Raw genomic sequence first — 22,305 nt, 5'->3', positions numbered from 1 at the left:
GCTTCCCTGAGTTCTAAAGAGCAGATTCAAACAGTTGCTAATCAGGGAAGGGAGGGAATGAAGAAGGAAAGGAAGAGCAGTCACGAAACAATAGTGCACCCTTGGGGCAGGGTCCTGGTTCCTCCTCAAGGAATATATATGACAACATATATATTGAGTTCTTCTGCCAGAACTAAGGTCCTCACCCAGGTGGAGGATGGTAACGTCAAGCTGAACACAAGATTTCTGGAGCACTGCCTGTCCTGTTACCTCACCACCAACCAATCAGAAGAAAGTCACACACCCTGCAGGCCTCACCCCAAATTTTGCCTATTAAAAACTTCTCCTCCAAAACCATTGGGGAGTTTAGGGGTTTTGAGCACGAGCCACCCTTTCTCCTTGCTTGGTCCTGCGATATAAACCTTTCCCTGCTCCAAACTCTGACATTTTGGTTTGTTTAGCCTCACTGTTCATCGGGCACAGGAACTTGGGTTTGAGAACAAGATTTGGGTTTATTTCTCAGTTCCCAGTCTATTCTATTGATCTATCAGCTTATTCTTACTTTAATTATTGTAGCCTTGTGTTTTTCCTATTTTTTATTTTTATATTTCCAGACTAACTTTAGCATCACTTGGTAAAGACAGATAAAAGAGGAGAGAGTGGAAGCAGAAATATCTTAGGCCTTATCAGGTTCTACTCAGTTTGGTGCCTGGAAGAAGAATGGTCCAAGGAGAAAGGGGTCAACAGTGTCAAATGCCTCAGGAACATTAAGATAAAGGCTGAAGAGTATCCTCTGGATTTAGCCAATACTAACAGAAATTACTGGCACCCTGAGGGCAGATAGGTTGTGTTGATAGGGAATTTATTTTTAAATAGGTGGGAATTTATTTTAAAATAAAACACTTTATTAATAAAAATTGTATTTATTAGTTAGGCTTAGTTTCCGTTGCATATGCAGACAATCCAAATAGGTGGCTTAAACAGGACAGCTGCTTTAGTCTCTCTTACATATATAATTAGATGCAGGCACTCTGCAGTGAATAAGGACCCAGGCTTCTTTACCTTTTACTATATCATCTTAGTGCAGGCTTCCATCAAGATTGTCTCATGGTCCAGGACAGCTGGTCAACCTCCTACCATCACGTGCACATTCCAGGCTGGAAGAATTAGGAAGGGGGAATGTTAAAAGGGTATGCTTTGCAGCTGAGTAGTCTTCCTTTAAGAAGCATTCTCAGAATGACCACCCAAAACCTTCCACATAGATATCACTAGCCACCTACAATCTCAGGGCCATGTTGAAGTGTGAAAGAAGCGCTAGGTGAGTTGGTGTTCCTGAGCACATCCATAACCAGCTGGACAAGATTTCATACAGCAGAGCTGCCTTCATGAATATACCATAGTATTGGCAGTAAAGGCACCTGGAAAGTATCTTTCAGCTGGGCATATTGCTACCTGGAATAAAACTTTAAGGAAGGAGTGGAGATTGGCTATAAAGTAGTCAATGACAGTCCCTTCCATATTGTGTTAAGGTTGAAAAGCACTTATTAAAATAAATAGCTGTACCAGAAGTCCCAAACTGGAGGTGAGGAGGTCAATTTCATCTTGCAGAGATGATTTTTACAATTTTTGGTTAGTTTCCAACACTTGAAAGTCAATCAATTTCACATAAATCTCTAGATTTCTGCCTTCTCTTGAAAATCAAAGATTTGGCAATATGCTGGGCTCACATTCTCAATAAGAAGTAGCTGCCTCATCTGTCCTCCAGTTATTCGCTGTCCCCATCTTTCCCTGTTGCGACCCTGGACTGGCCTGCTCATTTAAATTACCGTCTTGTCTCCAGTAGGCATTTGTGTTTGCACCCTTTACAAATGAATAACTGTGATAAAGATAAGAAGTACGCATAAAATGTGACAGTAGAATCATTAAGTTAATTGATTATTAGTCTAATAATTCAACAAGTGTTGAAGTCCTTTCACGTGATTAAATCTATGTGCAAGGCATAATGGAGATCATAGAAGGTCTGGAGAGAAGTCTCTGTCCTCATGGAGTTACTAAAGTATCTGACCTCAGTTTATTTATGTATACTTTATACTTGACATATAAAGTATGCTGGACTATGTGAGAGCACACAACACTTCCTATTCTAAAAGTGTGCCCTGAATTAGAACCTTGACAGACATGTAAGAGTTATTGAAGTGTTATGTAAATAGGTTAGAGAAAAAGACTAGAAACAGGGAAACTGGTCACATTCAACCAGTCACTAACTCATTTAAAACACATTTGCAAACTGACATTGTTGAAATCATTTAGGTCAAAGTATAGTAATGTAAATTAAATTTAACACAGGCAAGCCTGCCCAAATTCAATTAAATCTAGAGGAAGGACAATGCTGAGAAAATAGCAAAGGAAACGAGGAAACACCAAGGTAGGGATGAGGGAACAACGCAAAATTTTTTTTTTAACTTTACTGGATAATGAAAAGAGACTGTGTCACCCACAGGATTCCCAATCTCCCTATACTTCAGGAAGGAGCAAGCATGTTTAGGTTCTATTCAACACAGCTCTTTGCAGTGGATACTTTATTATTTTAATGGATAAGCATACTTAGGGTTTAAAAAGTAAAAGTTGTAAGGAAGTCTCCCTCCTTGCTGGGGTATAATTATTACCATTTCATCAGAGAGGAAACTGAAGCTCAGAATGGTAAACCAGTTTGCTTAGGTACAATAGGAAGCAGCAGAACTGGGCTTGTCTGTTTCTGTCACAGAAATGTTGCCGCCTGATAATTAAGCCTTTCTTTTTCGAAACAGAATTGCGAGCGCCTGTAAATGGGGTTTGTTTGATAAACCTCCTCACAGGCCGGGTGGGGCTCAGTCTGCAACCCTCATCCCTCCGGCCTCCCGGGGAGGCCAGATGTCTCTTCTTACCACACCAACACAAAGCTAGCTTTCTCTCGCCTCTGCTGAGGCGTGGGCACCAGACAGGAAACCCAACAAAAGACCAGGGATCCAGGCCCAGGGCCGCCGAAGCTCGGCGGCGGGCCCGGAGCGTGCAGGCAGGGGATACCCTGTCCCCGCCGCACCCCGCGGACACCGCCTGCCTCTGTAACCGGTATCCAAGGCTCCCGCGCCCGCGCGTTCCGCCCCAGGGCGGGCGGCTAGGCCTCCGCGGACCTCTGCGGAGGAAATCATCCAGGCCTGAGTCCAGGAAATCTTGCCGTGCGCAGGAGGCCTGAGCCAAGCCCCGCCCCCGAGCCGCCCCTTCCGCTCGCGCCGGGGTGAGGTCTGCGGGGCTGCCGGGATCTGCTCGGACGCGGCCACGTTGTCCTGATCCTTCTGAGCGCCTGGCTCTGCGAGTCCAACCGGCGGCGCCCGACCAGCTGCCCCCTCGCATAGCCGCTGGGCTAGGTGGGGTCGCAATATCCCCACGCTCCCTCGGCCGGGCGCAGCGGCGCCGGGTTCCAGCGCGCGGGCGCGTCTGGGATCAGGGCCGGGGAGGAGCCGCCCTCCGTCAGCCGGGCTCGCCTCCCGGCGCCGCCCAGAAGCAGCGAACGGGAGGGAGCGCGGTACAGCTGGGCTCCGCGCAGGGCTGGGCGCCGGGGCCCATGCCCGTGCGCCCCTGCGGGCCCGCGCCATGGCCTCCGGGAGCGTGGCCGAGTGCTTACAGCAGGAGACCACCTGCCCCGTGTGCCTGCAGTACTTTGTCGAGCCCATGATGCTCGACTGCGGCCACAACATCTGTTGCGCCTGCCTCGCCCGCTGCTGGGGCGCGGCGGAGACCAATGTGTCGTGCCCCCAGTGCCGGGAGACCTTCCCGCAGCGGCACATGCGGCCCAACCGGCACCTGGCCAACGTGACCCAGCTGGTGAAGCAGTTGCGCACCGAGCGGCCGTCGGGGCCCGGAGGCGAGATGGGCGTGTGCGAGAAACACCGCGAGCCCCTGAAGTTGTACTGCGAGGAGGACCAGATGCCCATCTGCGTGGTGTGCGACCGCTCCCGCGAGCACCGCGGCCACAGCGTGCTGCCGCTCGAGGAGGCGGTGGAGGGCTTCAAGGTGAGGGCCGGGCGTGCGGGGCGGGGAGGGGCCGGAGCGCGAGTCGGACAAAGGGAGGAGAGAGCCAAAGGGGCTTCCTTTTTTCCGCCTAGAAAATGGCTGAGCCGGACGTGTGGTTCACAGCCGTCATTTCCTCTCTGTCCGCTCCAGAGCCTCGGCACTCAGATTTGGGAGGAAAACCTGTAGCTGGTGAGGAAGCCAGAAGTCTCCCCACCCCCACTCTCATTTCCTTATGTGCCTCTATGTTTACCCGCTCACGGGCACATTATACATAAAGACGGCCCATGGAGACCCCTCTTGACGGTATAAAAGATATGCGTAAAACCACGTCCACAACGACAAGCTTCAGAGACGCTCGCACTCCTGTCGGCTCCTAGATGATCTGAGACAAAACACAGTCGGACGTTAACTGGCTGTATACACATCAAGCAGAGGCCCATCACCTCTCCATTCCCCAGCACTTCCCTGTGCTCCGTCCTCTTCTAGAAGCTCACGGAAAAGAACGAGCTCCTTACTACCTAAGTCATTTAACCACCGTGAGACTCATAGGAGATAACACAGTTATGAAGACTGAGTGAAATAAAATGATGTGTGGATCCCTTTGTGAACTCTTGAACCAACAGACTGGCACAGCTAAACAATAACGTGGAAACAAAGTATTAAATATAAAACAGTTGTAAGGCAACATTCAAGGAGTGCATGATCTGTGTGTTTGAGGACTGCAGGAATATGTACACAATTATGTACATGTTTAAATGTGAGTACATTCATGCAAAATTATTCACTTAACATTTATGGTGCTTTCAAAAATATTCTTTTACTCACACTGGTGATAACCCTCTAGTAGGTTGAGAAGGTGGTGTTTGCCCATGTCACACCAGAGGAAAATAAGAGAAGTTAAGTCATTTTCTCAGTACGCGTCTGTGAAAGAGCGACAACTTAAAGCCTCCTAGTCCATTCACCTTTCCACTAAGCCATGCAGTATCCTTCCAAGGGCAGGTAGGTGACCCACCATTTAAGATTCAAACTACCAAAGGAGAGGTCTGGTGACCCCTGTGCCCTGGTGATGGCAGTATGGTCCAAGGATAGGCTCTAACCAGGAACTTGGCATCAGGAATGTGGGTTGCACGTGTGATAAGCAGAATAGCCATATTGATGGTATGGTCTGCCTAATCTTGAACTGCCCACCTGTTTTTGCTTTTCTTAGGAGCAAATCCAGAACCAGCTGGACCACCTAAAAAGAGTGAAAGACCTAAAGAAGAGGCGTCGGGCACAGGGGGAACAGGCACGAGCTGAGCTCTTGGTAAGGTTCTTTGGAATTCACAGGTAATATCAGTTCTGCCTGTCACTCTCTTTTTTTTTGTGAGGCTGTTAAGCTCCCCTTAACCTTGTGCAGTCACGTCGCCCAGAACTTCTAGGTGTGGGTGGAACAACCTTATATGACAGTTGGGAATTCACCTGGAGAACCAAGGGATTCCCTCCCACATTTTGGGGGAAAGGATGGAATAGCTGAGTTTAGAACCCCTAGAGATCTGACCTATCAAAAGTTTAATCTGCTAGCTTTGTGCAGATCAAGGTTGATCCCTGACAAAGCTAATACAGGTGAGATGCTTGGGCACAGTTAGCCTCCTTTGTACCATTCTGCAGACAGTTGCTGACAGTGGCTTTCTGTAAGCCTGCCTGTTGCTTCTTGCTGGAATGTTCCTTTTCTTGACAGTTCAGTTCTGAACTTTTCAGTTTGTTCCCTTCCCCTAGTCTCCCAAAGCCTTAGCAAGTGACTAATGTGCTGATTTGTGATAGGGATATTTGGGGGGGTTTGTTCTGGAAAAAAAAATAGAGACTTTTATAATATATACTTATATGTTTACCATCTAAGTGTTTAAGCATGTTTTGAACAATAAATAAAATATTACAAATTCCCATCCATTAGAGGTATTTTCATCTGAAAAGCAAACTCTTAGACTAGTAGTGTCTAGCACCATCTTGTGAGAAATTTTGTCAGTCCTGACCAGGGTGTAGTATAGAACTTTTGGACTGGGAACTTATTCCCATGATGCCGTAAGATACCACCACTTGTTCTGCTCACAGAATCCACTGAGACCTCAGCTGCCTTTGCTTGAAAATAGGTCTGACTGAAGGAGAATCTTCTAGTGAGCCTGAGTGGACTTAAGTCATTAAACACACCACTGTGTCCTCTCTGGGGGGGATTGTCAAAGGGGGGAAACAGCCCTTCTTTGAGAATCAGGGCACCTGGACATACTTCTTGGCTCTGTCAGTAGCCAGTTGAATAGATGGAGAGAGTAATACTACCTCTCTAGGCCTCAGTTTCCTCACTTGTGAAATAGGTAGGTTGGACTAGACTTTTGGTTCTTCAGCGAGGTGAGTACTGCCCTCTCCTCCTCTCTGTGGTGTGTGGGTGTTTGGTTGGAGTGATTGGAGAGGGTTGGGCAAGGATGCTAAATGTCCTGCAATGCAAAGAACAGTCCTATGCAGGCAGAATTGCCCCCCCCCACCAGGGTGCCAATGGCATTCTCTTTGCAAAGCACTGAATTAGTTGAGCTTTAAGGACTCTTTCATTTCTAAGATTATATTGTATTGTTTATGCATTGAAAGACTTGTTCCTTTCAGGAGAAGTATAAGTTCGTGAAAAGGATTTATAAGCAAGGTGCGTGTGCATCACTGTTGCACAGTAAATAGTATACCTGAATGAAATGATGAGGTCTTGGGGTGGATAGCTAGGGGAGAAATATGAAGGGCTCTAGAAGTAGCCTTTCCTCTCTTCACTGCCCTTGCCTGTCATCCACACAGAGCCTGACCCAGATGGAGAGGGAGAAGATCGTTTGGGAGTTTGAGCAGCTGTATCACTCCTTGAAGGAGCATGAGTATCGCCTCCTGGCCCGTCTCGAGGAGCTAGACTTGGCCATCTACAACAGTATCAATGGTGCCATCACTCAGTTCTCTTGCAACATCTCCCACCTCAGCAACCTGATCGCCCAGCTGGAAGAGAAGCAGCAGCAGCCCACCAGGGAGCTCCTGCAGGTGAGGCTTAGCGCACCCTGCCAAGACAGCTCCTGCTAAAAGGTCTCCCTTCTCTCTTTGCCAAGCAGTATCCAGGACCCCCAACTGCCTTGCCAACTCTGTGGGAGTAGCAGGGGCTTGCCAAGCTCTCTGTTGGGCATGTTGGAGGGGAAATGTACGATAGAGGACCTGGTTGACACAGCTTGGGTCAGTCAGTTGCACTGTCTCATGGAAAGGGCAAAAGGGAGGCCTAATGCCCAGGCCCATCCTGCACTGATAAGTGGTCTGATCACAGGCTCTCAACCTCTCTGGGCCTCAGTGACCTCATCTACTCATTATGTAATGAGGGGTCTGGCCCACATGTCATTTAAAGACCCTCCTCACTCCAGTTACCCTGTAATTTTAACATGTATGTGTGTATTACCACAGCTACAAAACAAAGAAACGCTTGAGTGGGAGTGGTCAGCCCAAGCAGTCTTGTGATTTAATCTTGGTAGTGCAGGTGATAAAGCTGCAATGCACCCAACCCAGGAAGACCACTGGAAATGAGCTGATGCCTGACTGTCATTTGTTCATTCAATGCATATGAATTGTCTATTCTGGGTCAGGCACTAGTCTAGGCACCGGAATTAAGTGGTGAATAAGCTCTCCTGAAACTTAAATTCTAATGTTGAGATCATATGATAAAGAAGTGAGCAAACAAGTATCATTGGTGTTGATAAACGCCATTAAAAAGGGGCTGATAGGATAGGGTTAGGGTCAGCAAATTATGGCCCGCCACCTGTTTTTGTATGTTCTACAAGCTAAGTATGCTTTTTACAGTTTTGAATGGTTGGGGAAAAATCAGAAGGATGTTATTTCATGATACGTGAAATTCTATAAAATTTGAATTTCATTATCCATACTTTTTATTGGAACATAGCCACGCCCATTCATTTATGTATTGTCTGTTGCAGCAGAGTTGAGAAGTTGTGACAGACTGTATGGCCTTTTCCTTAGAAGAAGTTCACTGATTCCTGCTTTAGATTAAAACGAGAAGTCTTAATCTTGAGCCTTAACTAACACCAATATTTAATTGCCAGGGAGAGAAGGAAGAGCTTGCAAAGCGAACAGTTGACCAGAGAATGTGGCAAGGGAGGAAGAATGTTTCAGGAAGGAGGGAGTGGACAACAGAATCTAATGCAGTTGAGGTGAAATAATATAAGGGCTGAGATACATTTGGTTTAAAAACATGGGCATTATTGATAATCTTGATAATAATCATTATCATCTCAATGATTTTCATCTCAGATAATCATTGATATTCTGCCACAGTGGAATAATTTGGTCAGGAGCCACATGAGGGAGAGTTGTGGTGACAGAGGGTGAATGGAAACTGAAGAGTAAATGACTATTTCAAGAAGTAAGACTGTGAAGGAGATATTAAAAAAAATACTCGGAGATGAGGTAGGATTGTGGGGCTTTATGGGGAGGGGATGCTTAAAGAAACTAGCTAAACATATTTTAAAAGAAAATGTGGAAAGGAGCACCTATGTTGTAAGGATTCAGGTGAAGAAAATTACTGAAGCTATAGGATGAATTAATCACTAATGTGCTGTTTTGAGAAGGCAGAAGGGAAAGGTGACTAAAGCATATGTGTGGGACTTAGTTTTGGAAGATCCTCTGTTGTATGGGAAGAAAGGATGATGGGGGCAGGTAGATGCAGGCATGTTGTGCACTTTGGTCGCTAAAACCCGTTGGCTTTTTTTAAAATAAATTTATTTTATTTATTTATTTTGGCTGCATTTGTGTCTCCATTGCTGCGTGAGGGCTTTCTCTAGTTGCAGTGAGCGGGGGCTACTCTTCGTTGCGGTGCGCGGGCTTCTCGTTGTGGTGGCTTCTCTTTGTCGCAGAGCACGGGCTCTAGGTACACGGCTTCAGTAGCTGTGGCTCGCGGGCTGTAGAGCGCAGGCTCAGTAGTTGTGGCGCACAGGCTTAGTTGCTCCGTGGCCTGTGGGATCTTCCCGGACCACGGCTCGAACCTGAGTCCCTGCCATTGGAAGGCAGATTAACCACTGCGCCACCAGGGAAGTCCCCCGTTGGCTCTTATTCTCTTTTGAAGTTAGAAAAGCAGGACCATCTGCTCCCATTGAGCAGGGATTAGAGAAAATATGAGCTTTGAAGAATGTGGGAAAGTTCTGAAATTATTGTTTCAGAGTATGGGAAAGCCATCTGGTTTGTGAGATGTATTAGAATTATTTGGACAGTGGACGTCAGTTTATACTGGGACTTGTCTGCCCAGTTGTGTGACCTTTTTCTTGTCCCTGCTTTTTCAGACTGTTACTGCTTGGTGCCAGGCATAGGGAGAGCAGGTAGTTGGGCTCATCCAGGATTAGGGCTTTGCAAGATTTGAGCTTTTTGTTTTGTTGTTTTTTGGTTTTTTGATTGTGATAAAATATACATAACCTGAATTCACCATTTTAATCATTTCAAAGTGTACAACTTAGTACATTTAGTAAACTCAGTGTTGTGCAACCATCACAGCTATGTAATTCCAGAACACTTTCATTACCTCGAAAGGAGACCTCGTACCCATTAGACAGTCATTCTTCATTCCTTTTTACCTAGTGGCAACCACTAATTTGTATCTTTATGGGTTTGCCCATGTTTTTAAGGTAGAAGGTATTTGTGAGAATATTTTTGAACACATGGACCATGAAATCAAAACTGGATGATAGGGACTTCACTGGTGGCGCAGTGGTTAAGAATCCACCTGCCAATGCAGGGAACACAGCTTCGAGCCCTTGTCCGGGAAGATCCCACATGCCGCGGAGCAACTGCACCTAAGCCCATGAGCCACAACTACTGAGCCTGTCCTCTAAAGCCCGTGAGCCACAAGTACTGAGCCTGCATGCCACAACTACTGAAGCCTGTGTGCCTAGAGCCTGTGCTCCACAACAATGAGAAGCCCGCTCACCGCAACAAAGAGTAGACGCCACTCGCCACGACTAGAGAAAGCCCGTGTGCAGCAACTAAAACCCAACACAGCCAAAAATAAATAAATAAATTTATTTATTTAAAAAAAAACTGGATGATAAGTAAAAGTAGAGAAAAAAGAGGGGTTGTGGGCTCCATGGGGAAGAGGGGTCATGGTAGTAGTCACTTGAAAAGTAAGCTGAATCTTACTTAATGTGGGAAAATTAGAGCATTCCCACTGAGGTCAGGAAGTGGGCAAGATGTTCACTATTGTCTACCTGTATTTAACATTGTACATATGTATACACACACTCACACAGGAATATTAGGCAACTGTAAAAAAGAAATATACCTATGAACTGATACAGAGTGGTTTCTATAATATATTGGTAAGTGAAAAAAATCAAAGTGCAGAATATAGAGTGTGCTACTTTTTGTGTAAGAAAGATGAGATAATTGGAAAATACATGTATCTGTTTATTTTTGCAAAGGGAAGACTGGAAGGATAAATCAGAAAATAATGGGAATGGGGAGAATGTGATGAGAGGAGTTACGAGAAAGAGTGACAGACTCTCTCTGGCCACATCTCGGATATTTTGAGCACCAATATAAATAAGAACAGTGATGGATTATAACCCATTGAATAAAGTACGAATTGATGGGTCCATACTAATAATAAATAAGGGAAAATTCTTCCCTCCAGTAGAATGTTGACTAAGTAATGTAGAAGAAATTTTAAAATTTTATTTATTTATTTATTTTTGGCTGCGTTGGGTCTTCGTTGTTGCACGTGGGCTTTCTCTAGTTGCTGCGAGCAGGGGCTACTCTTTGTTGTGGTACGTGGGCTTCTAATTGCAGTGGCTTCTGTTACAGCACACGGGCTCTAGGCACGTGGGCTTCAGTAGTTGTGGCAGTAGTTGTGGCCCATGGGCTTAGTTGCTCCGTGGCATGCGGGATCTTGCCAGACCAGGGATCAAACGGTGACCCCTGCATTGGGAGGCGGATTCTTAACCACTGCACCACCAGGGAAGCACTAGAAGGAATTTTGAAGGTAGAAAATGATCATTAGGCAACTATCATATTAAAAGTTAATTTAGACAATAATTATCGACAGATGCTAAACCTAAGGGGAGGGGGAGTTTGATAGGGACTGGCATATTAACATAATTTCAAAGTATCACTTTTAGATTACTTGTTAATTACAAAAGGAAAAATAGTAGCTATAAAATATCACCAATAAGGGACAAGTGAATATCATGTTTATTTAGAAGCAAACAGCATATCTAGTCAAAGACGGTACAACTTGAGGACTTCCTGAGTGGTGCAGAGGTTAAGAATCCACCTGCCAATGCAGGGGACACACATTCGAGTCCTGGTCTGGGAAGATCCCACATGCCGTGGAGCAACTAAGCCCATGCGCCACAACTACTGAGCCCGCTCGCCTAGAGCCCACTCGCCTAGAGCCCGTGCTCCGCAACAAGAGAAGCCACCTGCAATGAGAAGCCCACGCACCACAACAGAGTAGCCCCCGCTCGCTGCAACTAAAGAAAGCCCGCGTGCAGCAAAGACCCAACACAGCCAAAAATAAATAATAAATAAATAAATGAAGTAAAAAGAAAAAAAGAGTACACTTTAGTTTAATCATGACAGCAATATCTGGGAAACCCAAATAGAGAGATATTCTATAAAATAATTAGCCAGTGTTGAGGCAATGTGTCACAAAAGCCACTCCAGACTATAGACACATGTCATCATAAAAATGCAATGAACGATCCTGGATTACCTGAGTGGGGAGGGGAGTAGCTGTAAAGAATATTAATAAGACAATTAAATTAGGTTATGGACTGTTGATTATACAAATGTATCAATATTCAGCTTCCTGAGTTTGATAACTGTACTATAGTTATATAAGAAAATGTACTTGCTCTTAGGAGGTACAGAATCATAAAGGGGTAAAGGGATATAATATAAACAATGACCTCTCAAATGATTCTAAAGATAAATATGTCTGGGAGAAAGAGTATACAGGAGCTCTTTGTGCTAGCAGCTTTTCTGTGTATTTGAAATGATTTCACAGTAACACGTCAAAGAAATCAAGCTAGACAGGCAGGCAGTTGTGGTCCAAGGGTGGGATGCTTGAGTCAGTAAATTTGAAATCTTGAGATCCTTGACCAGTGTGCAGGAGGAGAGCGCAGGAAGTGCTAGAATAGCGAATAGTGTGCAGCCCAGTTTCCTCTGCCCAGTTTTTAGCTCCTGGACCGTGAGTTGTGCTCCTTGTCTCCCTGGTTTCTCCCAGGAGAGCCACCCCATAGTTGGGTTTTCAACAAACATCTGTGAGAGAAAGTGGAAGTTAGGAATGATTTCTCATGCTTATCCTTTTCCTTTCTCTTATAGGACATCGGAGACACGTTGAACAGGTACAGTTTTCTCTCTCCCCCGTGCTAAATCAAGCCTGAAAAGATTTTCCCTCATACTTAGAAATTCTGGAAGGAGCCCAGAGCCTGAGGGCATCTTACCAAGTTGACACATGTCCCGCCTGTCCCTGAAGCGAGTCACTAGTGTGCAAAGAACTAGATGGAGTGCAGCTCTTCTCAGTAAAACTCAGGAATTATTGACAAATTATAAGGGTAAGGGGTGGAGTAGGGGGTCCATTTGGGAGGACACTTCTATGGAGAGGGTAGAGACTTACAGGGACTTAGGCAAAGTGCAAGGGTATTTTATAGTTTTTGTTTCCTAAACATTTCAGAATCCTTTCTTTTTTGTTATCTCTGTCTCTCTGTGTCTCTGTTTCTGACTCTTTCTTTTTTCTGTAATGGGGAAAATATGGTCTAAGAAAAGGGAGACCAGCTCAGAGTTATATAATGAGTGATGAGTTACCTGGATTCTGGCTCTTGTTCTCATTATTTCTCTACTGTATCATCAGATGGAAAGTGAGGAAGAGCTACCTGGGAATTGGGACATGACCAAGCAGGAGAAGCCCAGAATGTGCAAGAAGCCAAGATTAAATTATGTTTTCAGGGTTGGATGGCAAGGACAAATGGGATAGGCCTTGGGGGCATAATATTTGGTACCTACTGGGGCGGAGCCTGACTTTGAGGGAACTGAACTTTGAAGCTAATTAAAACCCTGAAGGGTGAAAACCCTCCAGAGGAAATGCAGCTTGATTATGCGGGAGCATTGGAGGAGATATGGGGGGGTGGCACATAGATGGGGTAGGATGGCTGGGAGGGCTATGTGGACAGAACTGTTGATAGAACTGAGCTTTTTGAGGGCTGCTGAGATGGGATGGTGATGAGCTGGAACTTGTACTAGTCCCTGCCAAGTGACCCCAACAAATACTCCCTTCACTTTTACTACTACTTTAACTTTTTGGTACCAGTCTAGCTCTGAACAAACAGGGAGATAGATCCTTTCGATTCTAGCATTTTGGGACGTTAAGGTTTGGGTTTGGCTCTCTGAGTTAGGAAACCCAAAATTTCGTTGGCTTAAGGCTTAAACATAATTTTAAAATTTTGTCACCATTAAAAATGTGCAAGTAGGTAGCCCAGGGCTGGTTTGGTGGCTCCAGTGATCATCAGACTCTGGGGTTTCTTTCCATTTACCCTTCTGTCATCTGTAAGATACAGTCCTCATTCTTACAGTCCAAGATAGTTCCTAGAATGCTAACCAGCAGGAAGAAGATAAGTCACATCACATACCTTTTTATTTTATTTTATTATTTTATATAACCAGAAACCTTTTAAAAAAAATTTTTTTATTTATTTATTTTTGGCTGCATTCGGTCTTTGTTGCTGCGCGCGGGCTTTCTCTAGTTGCGGCGAGAAGGGGCTACTCTTCGTTGCAGTGCACGGGCTTCTCATTGTGGTGGCTTCTCTTGTTGCAGAGCACGGGCTCTAGGCACGCGGGCTTCAGTAGTTGCAGCATGTGGGCTCAGTAGTTGTGGCTCACGGGCTGTAGAGCGCAGGCTCAGTAGTTGTGGCGCATGGGCTTAGTTGCTCCGTGGCATGTGGGATCTTCCCGGACCAGAGCTCGAACCCGTGTCCCCTAGCATTGGCAGGCGGATTCTTAACCACTGAACCGCCAGGGAAGCCCCACATTCCTTTTTAAGCAGACTTCTCAAATTACCGCAAGATACTTCTTACCTCTCATTGGCCAGAACTGAGTCACAAGGTCAAATTTAGACCAGTCAGGCATGAACCCAGTAAAATTTGGAAGATGGGAGAAGGCATATTGGGTGGGCAACTAGCAGTCAGTCTTTGCCATAGACCCCTTGAGGGGGGTGGTGGGTAACTGGGTATTGTCCAGAGAGTACCTATCTGTCTGAAGATGTCATTCTTTCCATATTTGGGAGCCTGAGGATTATGGGTCGTTGCCCACCACAAATATCAAGGACTTTATCATGGAATCTAGTGCTTTCTGGCAAGGTCAGGCTTATATTCAGTTTAATTCAGTAAATCTTTGAGGACATGCCACGTGAAAAGCCAGGAGCTAGTACTGTGGGGGAATAAGAAGGTGAATAAGATGTCTCTCCTGTTCTGGTCCAGAGGATCGTAGTCTAGAAGGAGAATAGGAAAAAGACTAGAGTGGCTGCTTTTAAAGATTGTCCACCTGTGTTGGCCAGTTTAGCCAGGTTTGTCCTGGACCCTGAAAGGTTGTGGAGTTGGGGGAGGGATTCACTTGTTTTTTTGTTGCTTTTTTTTTTAAAACTTAGGGCTGAAAGAATCAGGATCCCTGAACCCTGGATCACACCTCCAGATCTGCAAGAGAAAATCCACATTTTTGCCCAGAAGTGTCTGTTCTTGACTGAGAGTCTAAAGCAGTTCACAGGTAATGTAAGAAGAGGGATCCATGAGGGTTTATGCTCTCAATAACTGTATTGCCTGAGAGGATGTATTTTCCAGCCAGATAATGGGATGCAAACTAAACATCTTCTTTTCTCTCCTTAGAAAAAATGCAGTCAGATATGGAGAAAATCCAAGGTAAATTTATCTACTTAATGGGCTTTTGACGTTGAAGTTTCCTGGGAAGATGAACGCTAAAGTGTGGGAAAATGGGAAATGCGCGATACCCGCTGGCCGGCCTCCCCTCATACTTTACATCTTCCTTTTTGCTTTGTTAATTTTTTCAATTAATAGCCTCTTGTTTCAATTTGAAGCCTTTTAACTATATGCACTCATTTCTTTTTTTTTTTTTTTTTTTTTTTTTTTTTTTTTTGCGGTACGCGGGCCTCTCACCGTTATGGCCTCTCCCGCTGCGGAGCACAGGCTCCGGACGCCGAGGCTCAGCGGCCATGGCTCACGGGCCCAGCCGCTCTGCGGCATGTGGGATCCTCCCGGACTGGGGCACGAACCCGTGTCCCCCGCATCGGCAGGCGGACTCCCAACCACTGCGCCACCAGGGAAGCCCTGCACTCATTTCTTAATCTACATTAATGGAAGATAAAAATATGCAATCCAATAATTAATCCAGAATTAGTTTGATTATTTAAAATTATTTTTAATTGAGAAAGAGAATGAACAGAAACTATCCTAGCTACATTTCATTTGAGTTAGTGTTTGTGGTTATAATTTATAGTTTCTGCTGTGTGTGGGCACTGGTGCTGACCAGGACAGGAGGAATCAAGCAGCACTGATTGAGGCAGAACCTCGAGGGAAGTGGTTAGGAACAGGGATTCAGGAGTCCGGCTGCCTGGGTCCTGCGCCCAGCCCTGCCACTTGATAAGGATTCTCCACTGTAATTTCCTCATCTGTAAAATGAGGAGGATAGTAGCTCTTACCTCACAGGGTTGTAAGGATTAAGTTAAATTAGTTACCATTTCTAAAGCCTTTTAGAATGGAGCCTGACACGTAATAAACCCTACATTTATGTTTATTAAATAAAATGTTCAAGGTATTTAAGGGATGCTCTTCCTAGTACAAAATTTTCTGCTCGTGATCACGTATGAGCATACAGCACATATGGCTGTATACTAAATGCTAAAATTCTAGGCAGCGTGGTAGAATTTGAAATCCTTATATGTAGGTAATCCCTTTTCTCATTTAGTACAAATTACAAATCCCCATAATTCTGATAATTTCCTGTATATGCTAAAACTTTATTTGCATTGTATCTTTTCAGATACATACTTTTTTCACATCTAGCAATGTAGACTTAGGGAATGCTCACAAGCAAAACAGGGAGAAACTCCACTTAATACCAGAAGCTCAGACATGACGTTCCTTGATCTGACTCATTTATTTTTCCTACTCTTCTCCTGTCACTTAAAAGGCTCACTGAGAACGTATCTGTGAAAATGCTTTTTTAACTGTAAAAGCATTTTACTGCAAATGGTCTTGTTTGCTCCAGCTTGGTAGTGGATGTCACTTGAACCACTCATCCCCTAGAACAGGTTGCTTATGAAAGCCAAGAGTTATCTATGATGCGGACTTGGAACCTCCATCTCCCCCTGCAGAGCCAGCTGGCCCACTGGAGGGTGGAATCCTTAATCTTGGCTCAGTTTGGCCCCATAGGCTACCAATCTCGGGCATGTCGTTATTCTTCTGCCCAAAGTTTCCAATCCCTCTTCCCTTTGAGCTCTAGGCTGGAAGATGGAATCATACACTGTATGAAGAAATCAGTGCATGACTGACAACAGGGGTTCTGGGGTGTCTAATGGAAACCATTGCTTTATGATGACTCTAACCAAAGCTCCATCTCTTAGGTATTCCTGGAAATATTCAGATGACTTCTGTAACTTCTTCTCTCTTTTGTTTTTTAGAATTGAGAGAGGCCCAGTTATACTCAGGTGGGTGATAGGAGACAAAACCATTTGGAAAAAGGAGTAAAAATCCTTATCAACGTAACTATTATTGTGAATGATTTTGGAAAGTGCCTAATTAGGATCCTTTAGGTTACATGTATGAAAAATGATAATAATCACAAAAATACATCAGTTGTTTCTATGGGTTTGTAATATCTTTGCCTCCTAAAGTGCTTCAGAGCTGAAACCATGGACCTTTGAATAGGAGGAAATCAAACTCAGGAGCTATGAAGGATTATAGAGGTGAAACTACAGTTTCCAAAAAGTAGAGCACTGCCACTGCTAGTACACTGGTATGCTGCTCTACCCACTTAGCCTTGGGCAGTGTGTGGTTTACAAAAGGCAGTCATCCTTCCAAAACTACTGAGCTCACCTCTTATTCTGAGTGCTAGGGACAGCCTAAGAGGAATCTGCTGTCATCCCTTCTCTGTGCCTCAGAGCAAGAGTTGAAACTCTCCCTCTCCTTGACCATCACCAACACCTCAGGTTCAGAGACACTGGGTAAATCTGTGACCTCATAGGTACTCAGAACTGAGGTTTGTACTTTCCACAGTCACAGGACCGCCTTCTGTTTCATGAGATCCTCCTCATGAACAGAGGGACTCTACATACAATGGGTCTTCTTTCATTGATATCCCCTGGCTGTAATCCACATTTAATTCTTTCAACAAATATTACTTGAATACTTTGCTTATGTCTTACATTTCCTAATGTTGTGCAGGGTACTGTAGAGGGAACAAAAGAGCATAAGACACTGACCTATCCTTGGAGTTAAATGTCTGGTTGGAGATATGAGGTATACCCATGACATGAGGGAAAAAATGGGCAACTGTTGTGAACAGATTTTTGAACCAAAAACCAAGCCTCTGGGGTTCTTGGTCACCTCCACCAGTTGCCTGTCATCAATCTTTTGTGGGAATCGGTCAACCTAGCTGAGCTTTGGTTCAGAGAGAGAATGTTTGGGAGTCTTCCTTCTGAACCAGGTATGAAGAGCAAATGAGAGAATATATGCCAGTGATTTTAAAACAGGAAACCACCACATGATTGTAAGATGCATGTGGGACTAGTGCCTTTATCCGATGTAATGTGAACATTCATATGTTTCATAGCAGATCTGTTGATATTTGGTTGTAGAGCGCTGTACCATACCCTGTCTATCTAAATTCTGTATTCTGTGAAACTTCTGGTCCCCAAGACTTTTAGATTAAGGGATTGGACATACATGTAAGAAAACCTCAAATTCAGCTTAATAATGGATATTGTGGTTTAAGATGTGAAAAAGCAAATAGAGGTAAAAATTTCAGTACTTTCAATATATCCTAGCTAAAAGAAGTAACTAGCTAATCCAAACAGTAACTTTTGGAATGTCAATTTCAGGATGTAATTGAGTGTAAGATGAATGTGCCTTTGTTGGAGAGCTCATATTCTCTTCTTAGCGGGTAGGAGAAAAGCTGGGTGTTCAGAGTGGGCTTTCCTGGCTCTCGGCTGACCTTCCTCTGCCCTTCTATTCCTCTGCAGTGGATGTGACTCTGGATCCAGACACGGCCTACCCCAGCCTGATCCTCTCTGATAACCTGCGGCAAGTGCGGTACAGTTACCTCCAGCAGGACCTGCCTGACAACCCTGAGCGGTTCAATCTGTTTCCCTGTGTCTTGGGCTCTCCATGCTTCATCGCTGGGAGACATTATTGGGAGGTAGAGGTGGGAGATAAAGCCAAGTGGACCATAGGTGTCTGTGAAGACTCAGTGTGCAGAAAAGGCGGAGTAACCTCGGCCCCCCAGAATGGATTCTGGGCAGTGTCCTTGTGGTATGGGAAAGAGTACTGGGCTCTTACCTCCCCAATGACTGCCCTCCCCCTGCGGACCCCTCTCCAACGGGTGGGGATTTTTTTGGACTATGATGCTGGCGAGGTCTCCTTCTACAATGTGACAGAGAGGTGTCACACCTTTACTTTCTCTCATGCTACCTTCTGTGGGCCTGTCCGGCCCTACTTCAGTCTGAGTTACTCGGGAGGGAAGAGCGCAGCTCCTCTGATCATCTGCCCCATGAGTGGGATCGATGGGTTTTCTGGCCATGTTGGGAATCATGGTCATTCCATGGAGACCTCCCCTTGAGGAGGTGAACTCAGGCCAAAAGGGCCATTGACCATACTCCTACCCCAGGCATAAGGCATCCTGTTGCCTTGACACTTCCTGCCCATCACAGCTGGATGTCCTTACCACTTTCCGAGCCCTGCAGTGCAAGACAGGATGTCCATGTTCTCTGCCATCCCCTCCCTTCCCACGAAAATTGTGAGATGTAATGAGAAGTATTAAGATTGCCCGGAAATAAAAACCACATGTCCACCTCCAGTGTTCCACACTTCTTGGTCTTAACACATTACTGGAGGGGATAAAGAATATGGATAATCTTGGGTTCGGAGAGCCATTCAAGATATTTAACACCTTGGCTCAGCCCCACATAGTGATCATGGGTATTTGCTGTCATTTCTGAACTAGGGCTTCTTTCTAAGAACCTAGAGCTGGACTAGAAAGTCCTGTCAGCATGGCTCCCTTTTGTCCCAGTTTTTCCTCCTGGGAATAGTACCTCTACCCCTGATTCCCAATTGGCCGTAGTTTTATTTATTAACTCCATTAAAGAGATCTATATGTGTTTTGATTAGTTACTGTTATTTTACAATAATGGTGGGAAATGGTCCCACCTCTGTTATGAGATAATATTCTAATCAATGTGCTCTTTTCTGTCTTTTTGAGGGCTTTGTCAGCTCCCTTCATTCTAATGAAAAGTCTATCCAGGTGCTGGATGCACGTCATCCAGGATAATTTTCTGCCCAGCACCATCCATTGTTCCTACATCCCCTCCCACTCACATTTGTGGACTGATGGTCAGTCATACACTATCCCTGGAAGGATTCCGGGGCAGTATGCCAGGGATTCATTGACTTTTGTCTCCTTTTCTCCCATCTCCTTTGAGGGATGGGGGGATTTACCTTTCTAATATGTGTACCATCAAGGGGCACTTCCATCCCCATGGCCATTGGATCACGAGGTGTTCTGAGGTCAGAAGACCAAGGCAGATCACTTTGAGCAAAAGCTCCCACAGTGGCTCTGAGTCCTGCTTCTCTTTGGGTACATGCTCCTCTGTTTGAAAATAAAGTGAGTATGGATGTTGTTTACACTGTTGTTGTCTTCTGGGTCTTGGTAGGATTGGGTTCATGTGGGTCCAGAATCCCATTCTGGCCAGTATTTTACTTCCAACTGGATGATAAAAACAGTACCATGTTACTATTTTCTAATGGTGCTGGGAAAGTAGTGTTGGACATCCACAGCCTACAGCTTTGTTAATCCTGTCACTTCACTGGGAAAGTGTTCTTTCAAGTCCTTTTTTATAACAGTGGGGTAATGCAGCAATGCTCGGTGTAGATCAAAGAGCCCAGAACTTGCTTCCCAACTCAGAAGCAGCAGCCTAAGCCCTTGGGGGCATGGAGGTCACCACGTCCTAAGGAGGAAAGATAGGCTGAGAGAACAGCTCCTTTCCAGGGTATTTGGATCTTTCCCGCTTCTGGACATGGCCTCAGAAGACAAGATTTTGTGGTCTTACTTAGTCCTGTACCCAGCATTGTGGTTCATGGCTGAAGATCATGAATTGGTGGTATGTCCTAATTCATTCATTTATTCATCAGGTTTTAAGAGAAATAACCAGGAGCTAAAGAGAGGGGCTTCCATGAGGCTAGGTTAGCTTTGGCTGAATGCTCTCAATAGATATAAATACATATGATAACATATATTATGTATGTATATAAAATACTACACAGATACAGAGCAGTGCTTAGCACATAATATGAAGTGCTTTATGCACAAGGGCTTATTTAATGCTCATAACAACCCTGCAAAGTGGGTACTATTGCCTTTATTTTACACAAGGAAACTGAAGCACAGAGAGGATAGTAATTTATCCAAGGTGCACAGCTAGGAAGCAGCAGGGCCAGAATTCATACTGAGGTGGAACACATGACCATATACATCATATCCTGCCTCACAATATCTATGGATTATGCTTTTCCACATGGGAAGGCAGAGCAGAAACTGAAGGCTTGGAGTGCCAGTCTGTTGACCTGGGACGTTAACAATAACTCTGTCTACTCTAGACTCAGGATTTGCGACTGGAAAACTAGGTGAAGAGACCCAGTCAGAATCGCATTCCAGTTTCACTTAATGTAGTACATTGAGGCAGGGAGGAAAGATAAGAGCCCACAAAGAGGGCACTTTGCTTGTACCAGTCCAAGAAAATGTGCCCCTAGGATAGACTCCCTGATCCTTGCTGCTGGACTGATGGAGCTGTCTCCAGGCTAACTTAAAGGGTCTCACATTGGGTCTGCTTTATCTCCAGTAGACCCAGTGCTTTAGGAGCAGCATCTTGAATTTTTATTAACAGCAGCACCTGGAGCAGTGATAAGCAGCCTTGTTGGATTCAGCAAAGCTACTTCCAATTTGAAATGGGATCTACTACAATAGTGAATCTTAACAATGCTGAGTGAAAAAAAAAGTCTTAAAAAACTCTACCTTGGGCTTCCCTGGTGGCACAGTGGTTGAGAGCCCGCCTGCCGATCCAGGGGCCACGGGTTCGTGCCCCGGTCCGGGAAGATCCCACATGCCGCGGAGCCTGTGCGTCCGGAGCCTGTGCGTCCGGAGCCAGTGCTCCACAACGGGAGAGGCCACCACAGTGAGAGGCCCGCATACAGCAAAAAAAACAAAAACAAAAAACTCTACCTTACAATGCCCTTCTTATAATATGAATGAAAGGACTGTGGTTACCAATGGGGTGTGTGGGAGGATGGGATAGAGGAGGAGGATGTGTGTGGACGTGTTTCGTACTGTTTATCATCTGATTCTTTTGGGTGGTGGGTTTAGAGTTATTAAAAACAATTTTTTTAACCTGCCATTTTGGATGAAGTTAAATGAACCTTGTAAGTGATTCTAAATTCACTCATCTGCAGAAAGGTAAGCGTTTGAATTCGTATAGTCACAACATGGACCCCTTTAGGCAAACATGGGCCCAGTAGCATTCTTTGGCTCCTCTCTGGTTCTTTCCTCAGAAGTTGTTAATTACACATTAGGCCTTCAACAGCTCATTCTTTTGTTCTTTTGCGGCCCCGGGAAAACTGTGTTTGTCTTCAGCTGCTCTAGTTTTTTCTGATACTGACCCAGCAGGTACAGAAGAGCATCTACCCCAAGACCAGACAAGGCCTAGAAGGGACAGGTTCAGAGAATGAAAGGGAACTGGGCATGGCCCCTGCCATCCAGGATATGCAGTTGAGAAGATGAGAGAATACACATGACAAAGGCAACACTTAAAAGCACTAAGAAATTAAGAGCAAAGCTAGCATATAGTAAATAGATCCATTTGTTAATACCTTCAGTTATCTGTGATCCTGACCGAAGTATGGATGGAAGTCACACATCTCTCAGCAAAATAAAAAACAACTTGAAAGCTTAGTGTACGAA

General features: G+C 45.0%; 1 protein-coding gene across 1 annotated transcript; it reads left to right on the top strand.

Moving 5' to 3' along the window:
* Positions 1-3,337: 3,337 nt before the first annotated feature.
* TRIM27 (tripartite motif containing 27) lies at positions 3,338-19,152 on the top strand. The gene is made up of 8 exons (XM_022562132.3): positions 3,338-4,029; positions 5,237-5,332; positions 6,838-7,068; positions 12,397-12,419; positions 14,714-14,829; positions 14,949-14,981; positions 16,760-16,786; positions 18,320-19,152. Exons 1-8 carry the CDS (start codon positions 3,610-3,612, stop codon positions 18,913-18,915), a joined length of 1,542 nt encoding a protein of 513 aa, XP_022417840.1. The 5' UTR covers positions 3,338-3,609; the 3' UTR covers positions 18,916-19,152.
* Positions 19,153-22,305: the final 3,153 nt, after the last annotated feature.

The sequence above is a fragment of the Delphinapterus leucas genome, chromosome 10, assembly GCF_059928025.1.
Source record: "Delphinapterus leucas isolate spDelLeu-1000000601 "Yukka" chromosome 10, BTC_Dleu_Yukka2, whole genome shotgun sequence".
In the NCBI taxonomy this organism is placed as follows: domain Eukaryota; kingdom Metazoa; phylum Chordata; class Mammalia; order Artiodactyla; family Monodontidae; genus Delphinapterus; species Delphinapterus leucas.
This window is presented reverse-complemented; position numbering and strand designations above follow the sequence as displayed.